Source organism: Nilaparvata lugens, chromosome 6, assembly GCF_014356525.2.
Source record: "Nilaparvata lugens isolate BPH chromosome 6, ASM1435652v1, whole genome shotgun sequence".
In the NCBI taxonomy this organism is placed as follows: Eukaryota; Metazoa; Arthropoda; class Insecta; order Hemiptera; family Delphacidae; genus Nilaparvata; species Nilaparvata lugens.
The window spans coordinates 12,510,146-12,526,033 of NC_052509.1; the positions used below are offsets into that span (position 1 = coordinate 12,510,146).

The window sequence follows — 15,888 nt, forward strand, 5'->3', positions numbered from 1 at the left end:
TCCATGATGGATATTTCATGGATTTCATGAAAAATGCAAATCTCCTAGATTTGGTTGATATTCGGGCTATGGATAGAGGTTATCCTAACAAGTGTTGTGCTATAATATGAGACGATTCGCTATAATACAGGGTGAGTTATTCACTGTAACATTAAATCTTCCCTCCACTCATAGATCAGGAATATCATTTATCTTCAAATGATTATAATTCCGGATAAAGGCTACCGGTATCAGGTACCCTCTATAGAAGGCAGTAGCAAGGCAGAGAATTGGCAATGCACTTCTATTTTTCTCCGCTGCTATTATAAAGCCAGTTACACACACATCAATTTTTGGACGTACGATTTTTAGCTGTCCTTACAAAATCTATTAGATTAACCTTCCGGTAGTCAGTTCGCGACACGAGCAGTCGCGTGTTGTATTTTGTACAACATCCAATTTTCCAAGTGTTATGTACTCTGTTTACTGTCAAAATATTAATAAATTGTATAATTACTTTTTCCATCTTCTTGGATTATTTTACGCCTATGAACATTTTGATGATTACCATTTCATAGCCCAATAAGGTACACCAAGCAAAGCCATTAATTCTGTGTTATTGGTTCGTTTAGTGCCCGTATACAGTCTTTCCCTATCTTATGCACTGTGGCGACTAAATGGCACCTAACCTAGCTCCGCAGTGCAAGCTGGATGCTTGGCTGAATCGGACTAGGCGCTGAGACAGCAAATAATAGCAGCATTGGTGGGAATGCGAGCGGCCGCAGTAACATCTTCCACCCAGCAATGGTCGGCGTAGTTCCGGCTAGCGGACAGACGAAAGATCAAACCAGTCGGTTATTTGATCCCTCCAGCCAGGCTCAGCCAAGCAGCCGAGACAATAGAACAATGGAGTGACGGTCTCATTCGCGTTCATCAGCAGTTTTCTTTCTCACGATTATTTTGATTTTTGTGCTACCTATAATCAATAATAACTCCAGTCACCAGTAAAAAGTTTCCAGAAACGTGATGTACTACCATATTAATGACTTTTCATGATGATTTTTAATTATTTAAAAACATTGTTGACATTCTGAGCCTTAGGCTAAGCTTGGGGTCGCTGAGAACGAATCTGCAATCAGAATTTCTCTATCACGAAAAATAACGAAAAAGACCCAGCTGTTGATCTTCCGGCAACCGTTAATAGTCATCCTGCAATGCGGTCGAAACACTTCCAAGCCAGACACCCATCTCAAATGACAACAACGCCAAGCTGTGAGAAACCATCCTGCACTGCGGCGCAAGGTCTAAAGACTGAACCATTGCTCGGTTGATACTGCAACTCGTGGAGTGATGGGGGAAAGTTTTGGAATGCATAGGTGACTCATTCACTGACACCACCCCATTCAAAAGTTTTGTGCAGCAAAAAAACTGACACTGTTGTACTTTTAACAACAGCGCGACTGCCGGAAGGTTAAACGGATGATGTTTGTCAAGATCCATTTAATCTGGTAGAGTTTATATAAGGACGGAAAAAAAATCGTACGTCCAAAAATCGATGTGTGAGTGTGATTGGCTTAAGGTGAACCTCACTATAGCCTGAATATATCATTTAAGCCGTCAATGAGACTAAAACTGTTTAATATTAATGAATACGATAGATATTGTTTCGAATAAATAAAACACAAGTCGAATTCAACACCAGTAACATACTGTACTTTTTCTGAGTAGTATCTTGTTCACTTGTAACTTGTCGTGTTATACTTTTGTTAATATTTTGTATGAATTTCGAGTGAATAAATTTGATTTGATTTTATTTAATTTGAATTAGCTATTTATTTACAAAGAGTGTTGTACCATGGAGAGGACATAGCTTATGATATAGCTTTTCCCTATGGTTGTACGTAGTGTTATTTGACTCTTTCGAATTGAGAGGTGAAATCGTAGATGCCAACAGTCTCCTGCTCCTTAGTGTCATAATCGGCCCAATCATTGTCACTTAAATCGATGTCACCAAATTTAGAGCCACTTGTCACCGATTCAGCTTGCCAGGGACCCTGAAATTTAATAAATATTCATGAAAAATATTAAAAATACTCTAGTTTTTTCTACTTTATTCTTTATCCATTTATAGAATAAGTACATTATCAAAATGATAGGGAGAGGAAAACTAAGGTAACCTTGTGCTATTCCTCTCCCAAATTTAGATAACACATACCCCGAAATAGGTTAAGTCTTGTACTTTTTGTGTAGTTGAGAAGTTGATATTGTGGTAATTATTCATAATGAATGAAAAAGACTAAGAAATTGTCAAAAACCCCAGATTTATTGATACTTAGAAAGACCGGTTTCGGTTATTACATGATGTTTATCAGAGATTGACAATGGTGTAATAACCGAAACCGGTTTTTCTAAGTATCAATAAATCTGTGGTTTTTGACAATTTCTTAGTCATGTTCATTCAACATCAAGTCTTGTAGTTCTTCAATTCACAAACTTTTCAGTCCTCAAGTATTTTTACCAAGTAGATTTCAAATTTAGATGCATCAAAACTAAACATAGAAGAAATATTTCACATTATTATAACTAAAATAGGAAATATTCACATATTAAAAATATAATTTCGAGAATTACCGAAAAACAAACTTAATTCCAAACAAACATACTCATTCAATAGATCCAAAATACAAAATTAAAAGATACAGAATGAAACACACACTCTCATTTTCGTTGATTTACTAGAATAAGAGCGAGACCACATCAGGCATTTCTTCAGACGAATCAGCATGGCAGGAACCTTTCCGAACGGCTGATTATCAGCTGATCCCCGAACGCCAACCCAATCAGCCAATCAGAGAGCTTCCTGCTCTGCCGACTCGTCTGAAAAACGCCTGATGTGGTTTCGACTCAAGTCGTGTTGAATAAAAACGATCATAAGACTGACATAGTTTTGACTTCATTGAAAACAAGGTCATTTATGTCCACAATAATTTTCCACACCAAAAAATGTTCTCTTGCAAAAAATGATTGAAACTAGGCTAAATGTTTGATTTCGATAGAAATCGTTGTATGGTGAGGTCCACGTTATAATGACAGTGGAGAAGGATAAGAGAACAGAGTTGCCGATTCACTGCCTTCTGTAGAGGAGAGCTGATACTGGTATATCTGGTGTAATATTAAATATGTTCATTCTTACAGCATTGAAATAATATTTTCTTATAAACTGTTTAAAATAATCAATCATATTTTATCTGTCAAGACCATATATTTTCCAATGTTTTATTTATAAATTTTTGAATATTTTGATAATTAAATATATTTATACATTGATAAGGATAGTGCTATATGCTTTGTAGAATGATAGACAAGGATAGCCACCAATGTTAATCAAATACTGCCAATAGAACGTACACCTCACTATAAAAGAAGCAAATGAGTGAAGGATAGATTTCTGTAATTTTGGAGTACATTTTAATTGAAATTTGAATAAATAAAATTTGAATAAACTCCTCACTTTTGGCAAGAAAAATATCGGCTCCAATCCTCTACAATCAAACTTCACTAAAGGCACAAATTTTTCTCCTTGACTCGCTTCAATTTTCTTCAGACTGTCTTTCACTATGTCTGCAAAAAGAAAAAATTGCAATTAATTGGGTCATAAGATATCAATATTATATTAACGTTTTTTGGTTGCAAATTTCAAACAGAATTCTATATGTGGATTGTTTTTATTTGATAAATTACTATTTGAAGCAATTTTGTAATGTTGAGGATTTTGAAAATGTTTTTTTCTGTGAAAATTGAAAATTGAGTTTCAACACTCTTTTCAACCTACTTTTTAACCTCAAAATTGTTCCAGCAATAAAATGTTCACATTAATTATGTGTAACGGTAGTTCGCCTCCAAGGTTCACATTGGGTAACGCAAAATGGACTAGCAAATGATTGCGGTCAGACAAACTTATGTTCTCTTGACCAAAAACTACACAACATCTCAAATAGTTTGGAAATATACAGTGTATATCTAGGCATTCGAGACTCATTAGCTACATTATATATTTGTTGTGTATCTGCCATACGCTAAAATAATAATTACTGTATTATATCGAGTCACTTTAATAGTTATAATCTTGAATTTAGGTAAAAAATTTATAGACAATTTTTATCCAATTATTCATAATAATTATGATGAGTCTGGGCGTTCAACTAAGGAATAGATAGTATATCACAAGTCTGGCTTAAGGTGCGTACAGACTTTCGCTCTGCTCCGCAACCGAACGTCACTCCAGCAGAGCGATTGATGATCGACCGGGGAGCAACAGTGGTTCGACCGGGGAACGCGAGAAGATCTAACATCTTCCGTAACGTTCATGATGGGTGCGTGGGCGGCGCGACTGTGGTTCGATGGAGGAACGAGGGCGGTACGAGGGAGGAGCGTGCTCGGTGCGGGTTGGAAGAGCGTATATGTGTACGCAGCTTTAGCTGGCTAGAGTTAGGTCCGTTTTAGTGGTAGTGGAGAAGTGTCGGAGAACAGTGTTGCCGAATCTCTGCCTTGTCACAGCCTTCTATAGAGGATAACTGATACCGGTATATCTGATATAATACTAACTGTTCAGTCTTCTTTAAAATAAGCAATGAATAGAGACACATGGTTGAATATACGAGTTAACATTAAAATAAACTGACGAGGAGGAATCTACGATTACATGAATGTAAGGACACATTTATTATAATTTGTTTTATTCCCGGTAGGAACTAGCAGCTGATTTCAGAAGAAAGCTGTAAGATTGATTTGTGGTCTTCCTTACAGAGGTCACTGTAGAGAGAGTTTCAAATCCATTTGTATTATGACACTTCCCTCATTATATATTTATCAATGTTTAGTTTATGTTAAGGAAAACCATAGCTCATATGTTCAACAGGGTGTGTGTCATAAATATAATACCAGGGGGAAGAACAATCTTGCTATAAATTTTTGCAATTACTCTAGGTCACAAAAAAACTTTTACTACATAGCTATTAAGCTTTTCAATGCTTTACCTGAGAGGATGCAGAGTTTGCCATTGAATGTATTTTCAAAAATTATCAAAAGATTCCTATTAAAGAATGCGTTCTATACATTGGAAGAGTATTATGAAAGTGTGTGTTCTATGAATATTTTCCATGACAATTCATCATAAATGTACTGTAGTTACCTCCTGTAATGTGTTTGATGTATTGAGACTGTTATTGATTGCTATTTGGATTTTCTTATTAGTTAGTAGTGAGACTCTGTTGCTTGTATGTTTAATGTTTTTTGTTGATAGTTCTATTTATTTTTTATGTTTCTACTTTTGTTACCATTTGACGTTGTAATGCATTTGATGTTCTCTTTTGCTGCTACAATAAAACATTTATTTATTTATTTATCTCCGTTTAAGCCGAGGTGGTGCATATGGGCCTTAGTAAGGAATACAGTGAATGAATAGAGAGATAGAATGAATAAAAACAAAATACAAAATGATCAAGTATCCATTATTTTATTGCAACATTACTAGTTTCAACTCTTCAAGGGTGAATTCTCAAATGTAAATTTACACTTGAAACAATCAAACTAACTAGAGTATTTAGATTAAAAATTATGATTCCCTAGTTTTAATGACAAGAAACTTGGACTGTTGATTGTTGTAGACAAGTTTGTGACATGACACATGTCAAGAATGGATTGTTAAAGTATTGAATGAAAGGCGAAGAGAGACGTAAAAATTCCGCAAGCTGTCAAAAAGTTGTATCGTTGATGCTACAGTTTCCACACATGTCATATTATTATGCAAGCATGATTTGATTCAATTACTTCAACTTAAAGTGCCGGTTGCACAAAAGCCTGTTAAATTTTACCAGTGATTAATTTCACGAGAACCAATCAGAGAAGGCCTTTTTGAAAAGACGGCTTCTCTGATTGGTTCTCATGGGATTTATAAAGATTAAAATTTAACCGGCTTTTGTGCAATCGGGCCTTAGTGTTGCAATAAAATTAAGGATACTTGATAATTTTTGGGTTTTAATAATAAGTAGCCCAAAAAATAGGAGTGTAGATAGTTGAATAGGCTATATGAGTTAAGATTCCAAATAAACTCAATCATTAATTTGATGTTGTGATTAAGGAATGTAATGTAATAACTCACCTAAAGAATTCTCTCTTGAGCAAAATTTGCATTTGTAGACAAAGTTGGCACTTCCACGACCTCCCTTCAGCTCATGACTGTCTCCAACTCCAAATGTGTGCCAGTTGGGGGATTCCTCTCCACAGCCACAACATTTCACCTTCAGACACCAGTCGTAGTCTGTGGGGTCTGCGGACAGTATGCCGACACCCTCGAACGTACACTTCACCTTCAGACAGAACACCTGTAGACAGAGCGGGCTGTTAGCGCAAGAGGGACGGACGGTTGACAGATTGTTAACAGACTGTAGGCATCTGCATTGGAAAAATAAATTTTCTTATTGTAAATTTTGAATTGAGAAGTTAATAAATATTGAGCAATTGACTTACAGGTGGCATATAGCTGAGGCCCAGATTAGTTCTATAGTAAGGTCCACGTTATAATGGTAGTGTTTGATTAGCAATGGTATTGTTATCCTTGTCTATAATTCAACAAAGCGGATAGCACTATCTCTTTCTCGCTTGGCTCTGTTGCCAGATCGTCTTCTAACAATGTAGAATTAATAATTGATTAGCAAAATATTCTATCTTATATTATGAAAAATTATTGAGAAAATATAATTTCTTGCTTTAATAAGATAAAATTGATTATTTTAAACGAGAATGAATAGGCTATATTACATTAATAAACCTGTATCAGCTACCGTCTATAGAAGGCATTGACAAGACAGAGTTTCGGCAACTTTGTTCTCCTATCTTTCTCCACTGCCATTATAACGGGGACCTCACTATACACTTTTGCGTGTGTGAACAGACGATCCTACAGCTTGAGGATGATACTATATAGGGCGTTTTTTCAGACGCAAACGGACCACCTGAAATGGGACGGAGTCCATCTAAACTGGGAAGGATCAATGATACTAACAAAAAGCATGATAGGAGCACTCGGGGTCATGTTAAACAAGAAAGGACACCCAAACGAAAAAATAGCCTCAATCACGCCTCACCCAAGCTAAATCAAGTTTTGCAAGCAAATACAGGGAAACGTCATGGAAGCCATACTGAATACGCAAATATCAAAACAAATAAAAATAACAATACACAAAAAAGATCTAATATGAAAATTATGTTTTTGAATGCACGATCCATATTTAACAATATAGAAATGATAGAATCAATATTGCATGATGGGAGATGTGACATTGTATGCATAGCGGAAACCTGGTTAAATGAAGTGAAAATGAAGAAATTTAAAATTGAACATTATAGTGTATCTGCTGAATTTCACAGGAGGAAAAAAATCGGAGGTGGTGTAGCAATACTAAACTCGGTTTCCAGCATTACAAAGTTGAGTCCTATAACAAAACTGAATGAGATCTCAACTGAGGAAGTATTTGAATGTTGCGCTGCTCTCGTGAAGTGCAGTAAGTTCAAATTCATATTATTAAATATATATAGGCCACCTCATCGGACAAACTTCAATCATTTTATAGAACTGTTGGAGATTACCATCAACATGATCAAAAATGACTATTGCGATCTACAAATTGTGATATGCGGTGACTTAAATATTGACAATTTGGTGGATGATTTTAACAAGGAAATTTTTAATGATTTACTAATGTCACGTAATCTTCAAATCACTTTTAAACATCATACAAGAGTAAATACAAGAACTGAACGTCACAGCCAACTTGATTATTTCATAACAGACATTCCAAACCAGTATTACACAATTGAGTTATTGCCGCCAATTCTTTCTGATCACGACATTATTGTTCTAAATCTTAATATAGCGACATACAGAGTAACGAAAAAAACCGAGAAGAGGAGATTTACAAGACCACAGCAGGACCTATTCAAGTATTTATTGGCAGTTCAAGATTTGAAGGTTGGTTTCCATGACAGTGTTGAAGATAGTTTTAATCACTTTTACTCGACTTTTCTATCGACTTTTGACAATTGCTTCCCAAAATTAATATTTAAAGACAAAGACAATTCACATGTTAAATGGGTTAAACAGGAAATTCTTGAAGCACAGGAGCAATTGAAAGACATGTACTGGCATGCTAGGTATGAAAGAACATTGAACTCTAAAGAGAATTACAGAAGCACTAAACAAAAATACTTAAATCTACTAAATGAAACAAAAAGAAAGTTCTATAAATTTAAGATTGATAGCGCTAAAAATGTTAGCAAGGTCTCCTGGTCCATCATAAGAAATTTAACATGTGATGAAACTGTAAATAATTGTAATATAGATTTAAAAAGAAGTGACGAACTCATTACAAACCCGGCAATCGTGGCTAATATGTTTAACAATTATTTCATATCTGAAATTGAAAAATTGACTTGTCGGGGTGGAGAGAAATTGAGTGTAATTGACAGTGAGATGCAGGGGAATGATTTTGCTTTGTGGCCGGTGACTAAGGATGAGATAGCAAACATAATTGTTCAAATTGGTTCAAAGACTAGTGCGGGGGTGGATGAGGTGCCTTGTAGTTTGTTGAGTGTCTGTATAGACACTATAGTGGAGCCATTGACATGTATTGTGAATAAATCATTTGAGCAGGGCGTCTTTCCAAGTGCAATTAAAACATCTAAAGTGGTTCCAATATATAAGACTGGTGATAAAAGTAAAGTTGAAAATTTTAGACCAGTGTCAATACAGAGTGTTTACTCGAAGATCTTCGAAATTGCCTTCTTAAAACGACTCATTCCATATCTAGAGAAAAGGAAATTACTAAATAACAGACAATTCGGATTCCAGAAAAACAAAAATACAACGGATGCCATATTTGACTTGTTAATACGAATATATGAAAATCTGGACGAAGTGGGTGAACAGATATGTATCTTTTATGACATGACAAAGGCTTTTGATCTTCTATCTCATGAAAACCTTTTGAATAAATTATCAAGAATGGGGATTAAAGGAAAACCTCTGAAATGGATAACCACTTACCTGGAAAATAGAAGGCAAACTGTCAGTATAAGACATTCAGGACATGATGGTATGACTCGAACTTATAAATCCACTATTTCGACAGCGATAAACACCGGGGTTCCGCAGGGGTCGAACTTGGGGCCAATCTTGTTTCTGTTACATGTGAATGATTTACCTGAGAATATTACTACAGGAAATGTATGGCTTTTTGCAGACGATATCAGCCACTTAATACAGGACCAAAATAAACACAGCCTCCAAGTTAAAGCACAATCTGGTTTAAATGAAGTGAGTAAATGGTGTCATATAAATACATTATTGCTAAACAAAGGGAAAACCAAAATTCTGCAGTTCTACAATAGGAAAAAGTATGAAAGTACTCCTCTCCTCAGATTGGAGGGATCTAGTGTGAGTGTGGTGGAGAGTACAAAATACTTGGGCATATCCATATCAGACAACCTGGACTGGCGACTACACATTGAGAACCTATCAACAAGACTGACAGCTGTTTGCTATATGATGCGCCGTCTTCAACCACTCCTAGATCGAGAAGTACTTATGAATGTTTACTACGGCTGTTTTCATAGTATAATAAATTACGGTATACTATTCTGGGGAAACAGTCCACACATGGAAAGAATATTGCTTCTGCAGAAACGAGTTCTAAGGACTATCTTCAAGCAACCATACCTCGCCCACTGTAGACCCTTGTTTATGGAGGCTGGCATTCTAACACTACCTGCGCTGTTTGTTTTAGAGGCATGTTTGATGACTAGAAGGAAACCAGATATTTTTTGAGAAATCAGCAATATCACCACTACAACACCAGACGAAGAAACGACACTCATGTGACAGTGGTACGATCCAGACTGACCCAATATGGACCAAAATATATCTACGCTAGGATATACAACTGCTTGCCAGATGAATTGAAGACCTTGGAAAACTTGAGTCAATTTAAAAATGAACTGAAAAAAATTCCTCACAATGAGACCATATAGTCTACAAGAATACTTTGAGGAAAGAATCTCACCACACCGACACCAGGAACCACAAGGAAATTGAGCACTACATTATGATGAAAAAATCTGACGACCATGGCGCATACGCGCTTCCAGTGGGAGAATATCAAGTATCAAGTAAGTATCAATCAGCCAATCGGAGAGCTTCCTGCAGTGCCGACTCTGAAAACGCCTGAAAAAAACGCCTTATATGGTCACGCCCCAAGGTGGGTTCCAAACCACCGGGAAGTGATTTATAAACTTATTTTATGTATAATAGGTTAGGAAATTTTTATTGATTTTAACCAATTGTTGATAACAACTTTCCTGAATTTTCTACAGCTGCCTCAAAATTATTGCAGTAATATTCTCAACATTAATTGAGAGGTAAGCTATTTGAAATAAGCTTTATTTCAAAATAGATAGTAATAAGGAGCTAGAACTATGAGAATTAGTTTAAATAATTAAGATAATTAAAAATGTAATATTTGAATACTCACAACCATAGTAAGCCGCTATTCAGCGCATAACAATGACTATTCAGAATGAATATTGAATTATCACAGCAACATGAATTATTTTTCAGTCTTCAATTATCTATCACCACTCTTTCTCACATAGAAATTTATCATTTTATTACTAGAAAATTGAAAACAGCAACATAACCTCAAAACTCAATTCAATCACCAAATGACCAAATGATATGTCGATAAAATTATATCGTTTCAAGTAATCGATAATTTGGATGAGATCGATCAAAATCTATCAATGCCTTCCATGCAGTTTAGGCGCTGATTTTTAAAAGTTCGTATTGTATGAAAATAGTAGACTAATAAAAAGTGTTTTCATGTTTTTATTTGCCAATTTATTGATTCCACAGAATCAGTGGATCTTCAAGACTTCATAATATATCAAATAAAATAGACTATAATATAACAATTCGATTGCACTAGGTCTCATATCCCTGGAGAAACTAGCTGAAGGACATTAAAAGGATTATTAATATTCATCCTTGGAAAAACAGCTGATATTAATAATTATTTCATCGTCTGTTGATGATGGAAGTGAGTGAGCCAGTACATTGTGTGTGGGACTGTGTCAAAATTATTACTCAGCTGTTGAACTTTTGTAATCATTCAAACAGGTACTTAGTGCCGGTTGCAAAAAAGCCGGGTTATTTTCAATCCTGATTAATTCCAGTAGATCCATCTTTTTGAAATGGTCTTCTCTGATTTGGTTCACGTGAAATTAAACAGGATTAAAATTTAACCGGCTTTTGTGCAACCGGGCCTTTGTAAGGGAAATTTTTGCATTTCTCGGGGAATTAATCTCAATTTACTGTGATTAGATAGAACATTCCTGTATAAACTATGAATTTATTATAATTTATTCTTTCGTAATAAAATATGTTTTATGCTTTTGTACTCCAGAGCGAAGCTCGGTACCCGAAATTCAATTTGGAGTGTTTGGTGAACCGGTACCTTCTGTAATAAAAACTTGTAAATGAAACTCTCGAATTACATTTCAGAAATATTTAAGCTAGCCAATAGATTGGACTACAGAGAAGAAAATTATTTCTACTGCAAATGATCATTGATAAAATATTATGTTATACATATCGGAAATCAACTACAAATACATTGGACTATAAAAAGTAGATGATTATTACTGCAGATATTCATTGTTAAATATGTTATATTCATCGAAAATCAACTACACAACACATAAATCAAACTGATGTTAAATAAATATGTTATATTCATCGAAAATCAACTACACAACACATAAATCAAACTGTAAATATATTAGGACATTGCTAATTGCTAATCATATAAATCACTCAGCAACCATATAGATGACAAGGGACTTCCCCATTGCAACATTATAATCATCTCAAGATTGTAGCTACAATAATTGATGATCGAGCTTCAAAGGAAATCACCTGCAATTTCGTTGAAAATTTACAACAACTGATGAGCACTGAAGGAAATTACTTACAATTTGTTGAAAACATGACGCAATTTCTGCAGTCACTTTCGTCACTGATAATAAAAAAGATCGGTAGACGTAATAACACTCTCTTGTGATTTCTTTTTGCTTGAACTTCGCGGAAAGTATTAGTAGAGAATGATGATTGGAGGAAAGTTATTTTACTGTAAAATTTGAATGATAATATGAGAAAAGTAGCGTTGAACTATCAGCTTTATCATAGATACTTTTTATCATCTTAAATGAAAATCACATTTAATCACTTGATGGAGCAAAGCTCTAGTGTTGTATGAAAAGTGAACACAAATAAAAATGGGAACAATAAAGAATGAATGAATAAATTAATGAGATCATGATACATATCAGAACATTGTCTTTTCTTGTTAGGGCTACTATTAAATATGAATAAATAGAAATCTGAGTACCCTTTTAATTTTTCTACTCACAACATGTTTCGGCTATATGATGTCATCATCAAGTGATTGGAAAATAAATAAAATTACATTAGATAAATACTATTGCAAGCTTCTTATAAAAAGAAGTTTATAGTTCTTAAAATAATAATATATCCTGATTACAATAAATAAGAAGATTATAATATTCTTCTGATTATAATAAGAAGCTTTCAATAGTATTTATTTAATATGTCATTACATATTTTCCAATCACTTGATAATGGCATCATATAGCCGAACATGTTGTGACTAAATAATTCTAAAAAGGGTACTCAGATTTCTATTTTATTTATATCAGAACATGCATGGTCTTAAATTGCAGTGGAAGTTTTTAAAAAAAAAATTAAAAAGGCAAACTTTGTAAAGGAAAATATTCCAAATAATAGATTTCAGGCTATCTTTGAAACGATCAGGATACAAAAAGTAAAACTCTATACAAACATAAACCAAAAGAATTTGTTGTATATTAGGAGATGGAATAAACTATCCTCATATAAAAATAGAGTGTATTGTATGTATTAGCCACAACATATCATTTCCACAATAAGGCCGGTACCGCATTTAATATTAATAACAAATACTGTAATGGTTTATGAAAGGTTGATAATAATTTTCTCTCATTCTCTATATTTTCATCATCTTTTTTAGTAGAAGCCTATCATAGTAGTATAGTAGAATGGTAGATTATAATTGGGAAGAATTAAATATTAATGTAACTGCAGCGATTGAAATAAAAAAAGGCGGAAAAAAAGGATTTTGGAGATGATAGTAGGAAAACGGTAAATATACCCCTGAGCACCTCAAAAGATGTTTAAAATCAATATTTGAATACCGCAATGAAGAATACGATTTTTTGTTGAAGGTGATGCCCACATGAGCTCTAGGCTTGTGCGTGTGCAATGAAGCTAATGATAATGAATGATGAATGAACCCAAGGTAGCTAGAATACATGTAATTTGGATACATTGAATGAACATACAGTTTCAAGTGGGATCCGAACCACCGAGAAGCGATTTTACAACTCATTCAGAGGAGTTGGATCAAGCGGTCACCCAATCTTTGTATTTTTAGGATACATTTCACTTGTAAGTTCATGACATCAGAGAGAAAGATAAAAATTCAATCCTTGAGCCACATTTACAAAAGATTTGTCAAAAAAATGTTTTGAACAACAATAATTGAACAAAATTAGAAAAGGAAAAACATTTTTTTAAAAAAAGAGATTGGAAAAAAAACTTAGGAGATGATGATATGAACAGAGCCTGTATGAAAATAGATAAAGAGAATGATTCAGTACAGTGTGTCATTATTGCAAATGACGGAACGGAACAAAAAGTCAGTGAAGCTATCAAGCTGTAGAAACAAAAGAAGAACAAAAAATGAGCAACAATCCGGAAGCAGAAAGTCCTGGCTTCACTCACTTCACCACAGATTCACTGATTATTTTTCCCCCACTTCTTTCCCCGGCATTCTTGCCTGTACTAGATTATAGAGTACACACTATCTATCAACTCTCAGTTGTTACTCTACTCCGCTCTTAACCGTGTCATGTTTTAGTTCGGATTTTTTACATGTTTTCAACTGTTTTTTTTTCAAGTTATCAGTATTTTTGTGAGTTTTGAGTTGTGTAGAGAATACATTTTGGGAGATTTGTTTGTGTTTTGTGTAGGGACTTTTGGAAGGCTTCACTGATCCTTCCTTGACCTACTAAGCTCTGTTGAGCCCTACTTACTGGAAGAAGTACTCGCTTGACTGGTTGTATCAAGTCACGCGTTGCTTGATAACAAACCAAGTTTGTTTCTACGGATGTTTACAGGTAAATACCGATTAATTACCAATCATAATCTATTATTTTTTATAGTAGTAAATTTATTATCATGAAGTGTAGGCTATACAGAAAAAGAATAACAATAATACATGTTATAGCGGTTGGATACTCTTATTGAATGAAAGAATCAAATTGTTTGATATATTATTTAACTTTGCTGAAGTTCTGACACTGTGTTACTTCTCAAATATTTACTAGTAACACAGTGTCAGAACTTCAACAAAGTTATTATATAGTGTTTCGTCATGGAAAGCAACATCAATATATTATTTATTTATTTTTGTGTTTTTAAATTGTTTATTTAATGTAATAAATTGTTATAAAATGTATTTTATGTATTATTTAAACTAGACTGTGTCATTCGGAATAGGTAGATCAAAAACGGACATTTCATGAATGATTTATCATTTTTCATAGCACTAAAAATATTATTTTTTTCAGTTGATTATTGCCGGTGAATTTGTTTGTGACAGTTCAGTAGAGTAGATAATAATATAGAGATTAATAATATAGATAGGCCTACTGTACTGTCAATACATGATAATAATAACGATTGACAGATAGAAATTACTGAGATATTGCAATTATCCAAATGCTAATTCTCGGGCTGACAAATCATTTTTGAATAGTAGAGAGCTCATCGAATTTCCATCTAGCTGTTTACCCTGTTGTCAATATTTGCAGTAGCAGAAGTCTTCAGAATGATTCACAGTATTTAATTTGGATTTTTTTTTAATAATAATTCATGATAATGATTATTATTCTCTTTATTTAAGTTTGGTTCCAAACGTTTTGTACCTATTTAAAGTTTTTCATAGCATATTCACATTAAGACCTATGTGCCTATCAGTCTTCAATGAGTTGCCTATTTTTCTAAAAAAAAATTTGGAATCGATGTGTTAGTTCAATAATAATAGTGTTATTTCAGTTAAGGTCAGTGTCATCAAATCATTACCGTACTCCTCCAATTCCTTATTATTCATTGATTGATACAATAAGTACATCATCAAAATGATAGGGAGAGAAAAAATAAGGTAACCTTGTGCTATTCCTCTTCAAATTTAGATAAGGTTACACATAGTCCGAAATAGGAAAGAGTCTTGTAGTTGCTCACTTAACTAGCCCTTAACTATTTCCACAAAGTAGGTAGATTTTTTAATTTAGATGCATGCTTCAAAACCAAACATAGAAGAGTTATTTTACATTATTATCACTAAAATAGGAAATATTCACATATTAATTGTGTTTAAATTAATTCAAATGTAAATCGGTGCGGTATTAAATTATTTTTATCTATGATGAATGAATTTATGAAAGGCAGTAGTGAAGATGTAGTGTTTATGAATATTATAAACTCTTACGCAATTAATTGAATTTTGTTCAAGTAAAATGGATTCTTTTAATAACATTGGATACATCTAGAGAATATTGTGAAATCAAAATCTCTCAAATAGATTGGTGTATGTGTGTAGTGTTTATGAATATCATAAACTCTTACGAAATTAATTGAATTTTTTTAAAGTAGAATGGATTCTCTCAACATTAATAATT

At 33.8% G+C, this 15,888-nt stretch overlaps 2 protein-coding genes across 4 annotated transcripts in view; one reads left to right on the forward strand and one right to left on the reverse strand.

Annotated features, from left to right (window-relative positions):
• Positions 1-1,670: 1,670 nt before the first annotated feature.
• Positions 1,671-15,888, reverse strand: part of LOC111054654 (CXXC motif containing zinc binding protein) — a 30,733-nt gene continuing 16,515 nt past the window's right edge. Inside the window, exons 1-4 of one of the 2 annotated variants that reach the window (XM_039430128.1) lie at positions 10,566-10,782; positions 6,140-6,362; positions 3,491-3,600; positions 1,671-2,033 (exon numbers count right to left, since the gene is read on the reverse strand). In XM_039430128.1, the coding sequence (XP_039286062.1) occupies positions 1,887-2,033; positions 3,491-3,600; positions 6,140-6,362; positions 10,566-10,571 (486 nt within the window). In that variant the 5' untranslated portion in view covers positions 10,572-10,782 and the 3' untranslated portion in view covers positions 1,671-1,886. Of the gene's footprint in view, positions 2,034-3,490; positions 3,601-6,139; positions 6,363-10,565; positions 10,783-15,888 lie in introns of those variants that run through there. The other variant, XM_039430127.1, reaches the window with a different exon arrangement.
• LOC111060106 (peptide transporter family 2) overlaps positions 13,997-15,888 on the forward strand; it is a 59,312-nt gene continuing 57,420 nt past the window's right edge. The window contains exon 1 of one of the 2 annotated variants that reach the window (XM_039430125.1): positions 13,997-14,325. The gene's annotated coding sequence lies outside the window, so the exon portion shown is untranslated. The remainder of the gene's footprint in view (positions 14,326-15,888) is intronic. The other variant, XM_039430126.1, reaches the window with a different exon arrangement.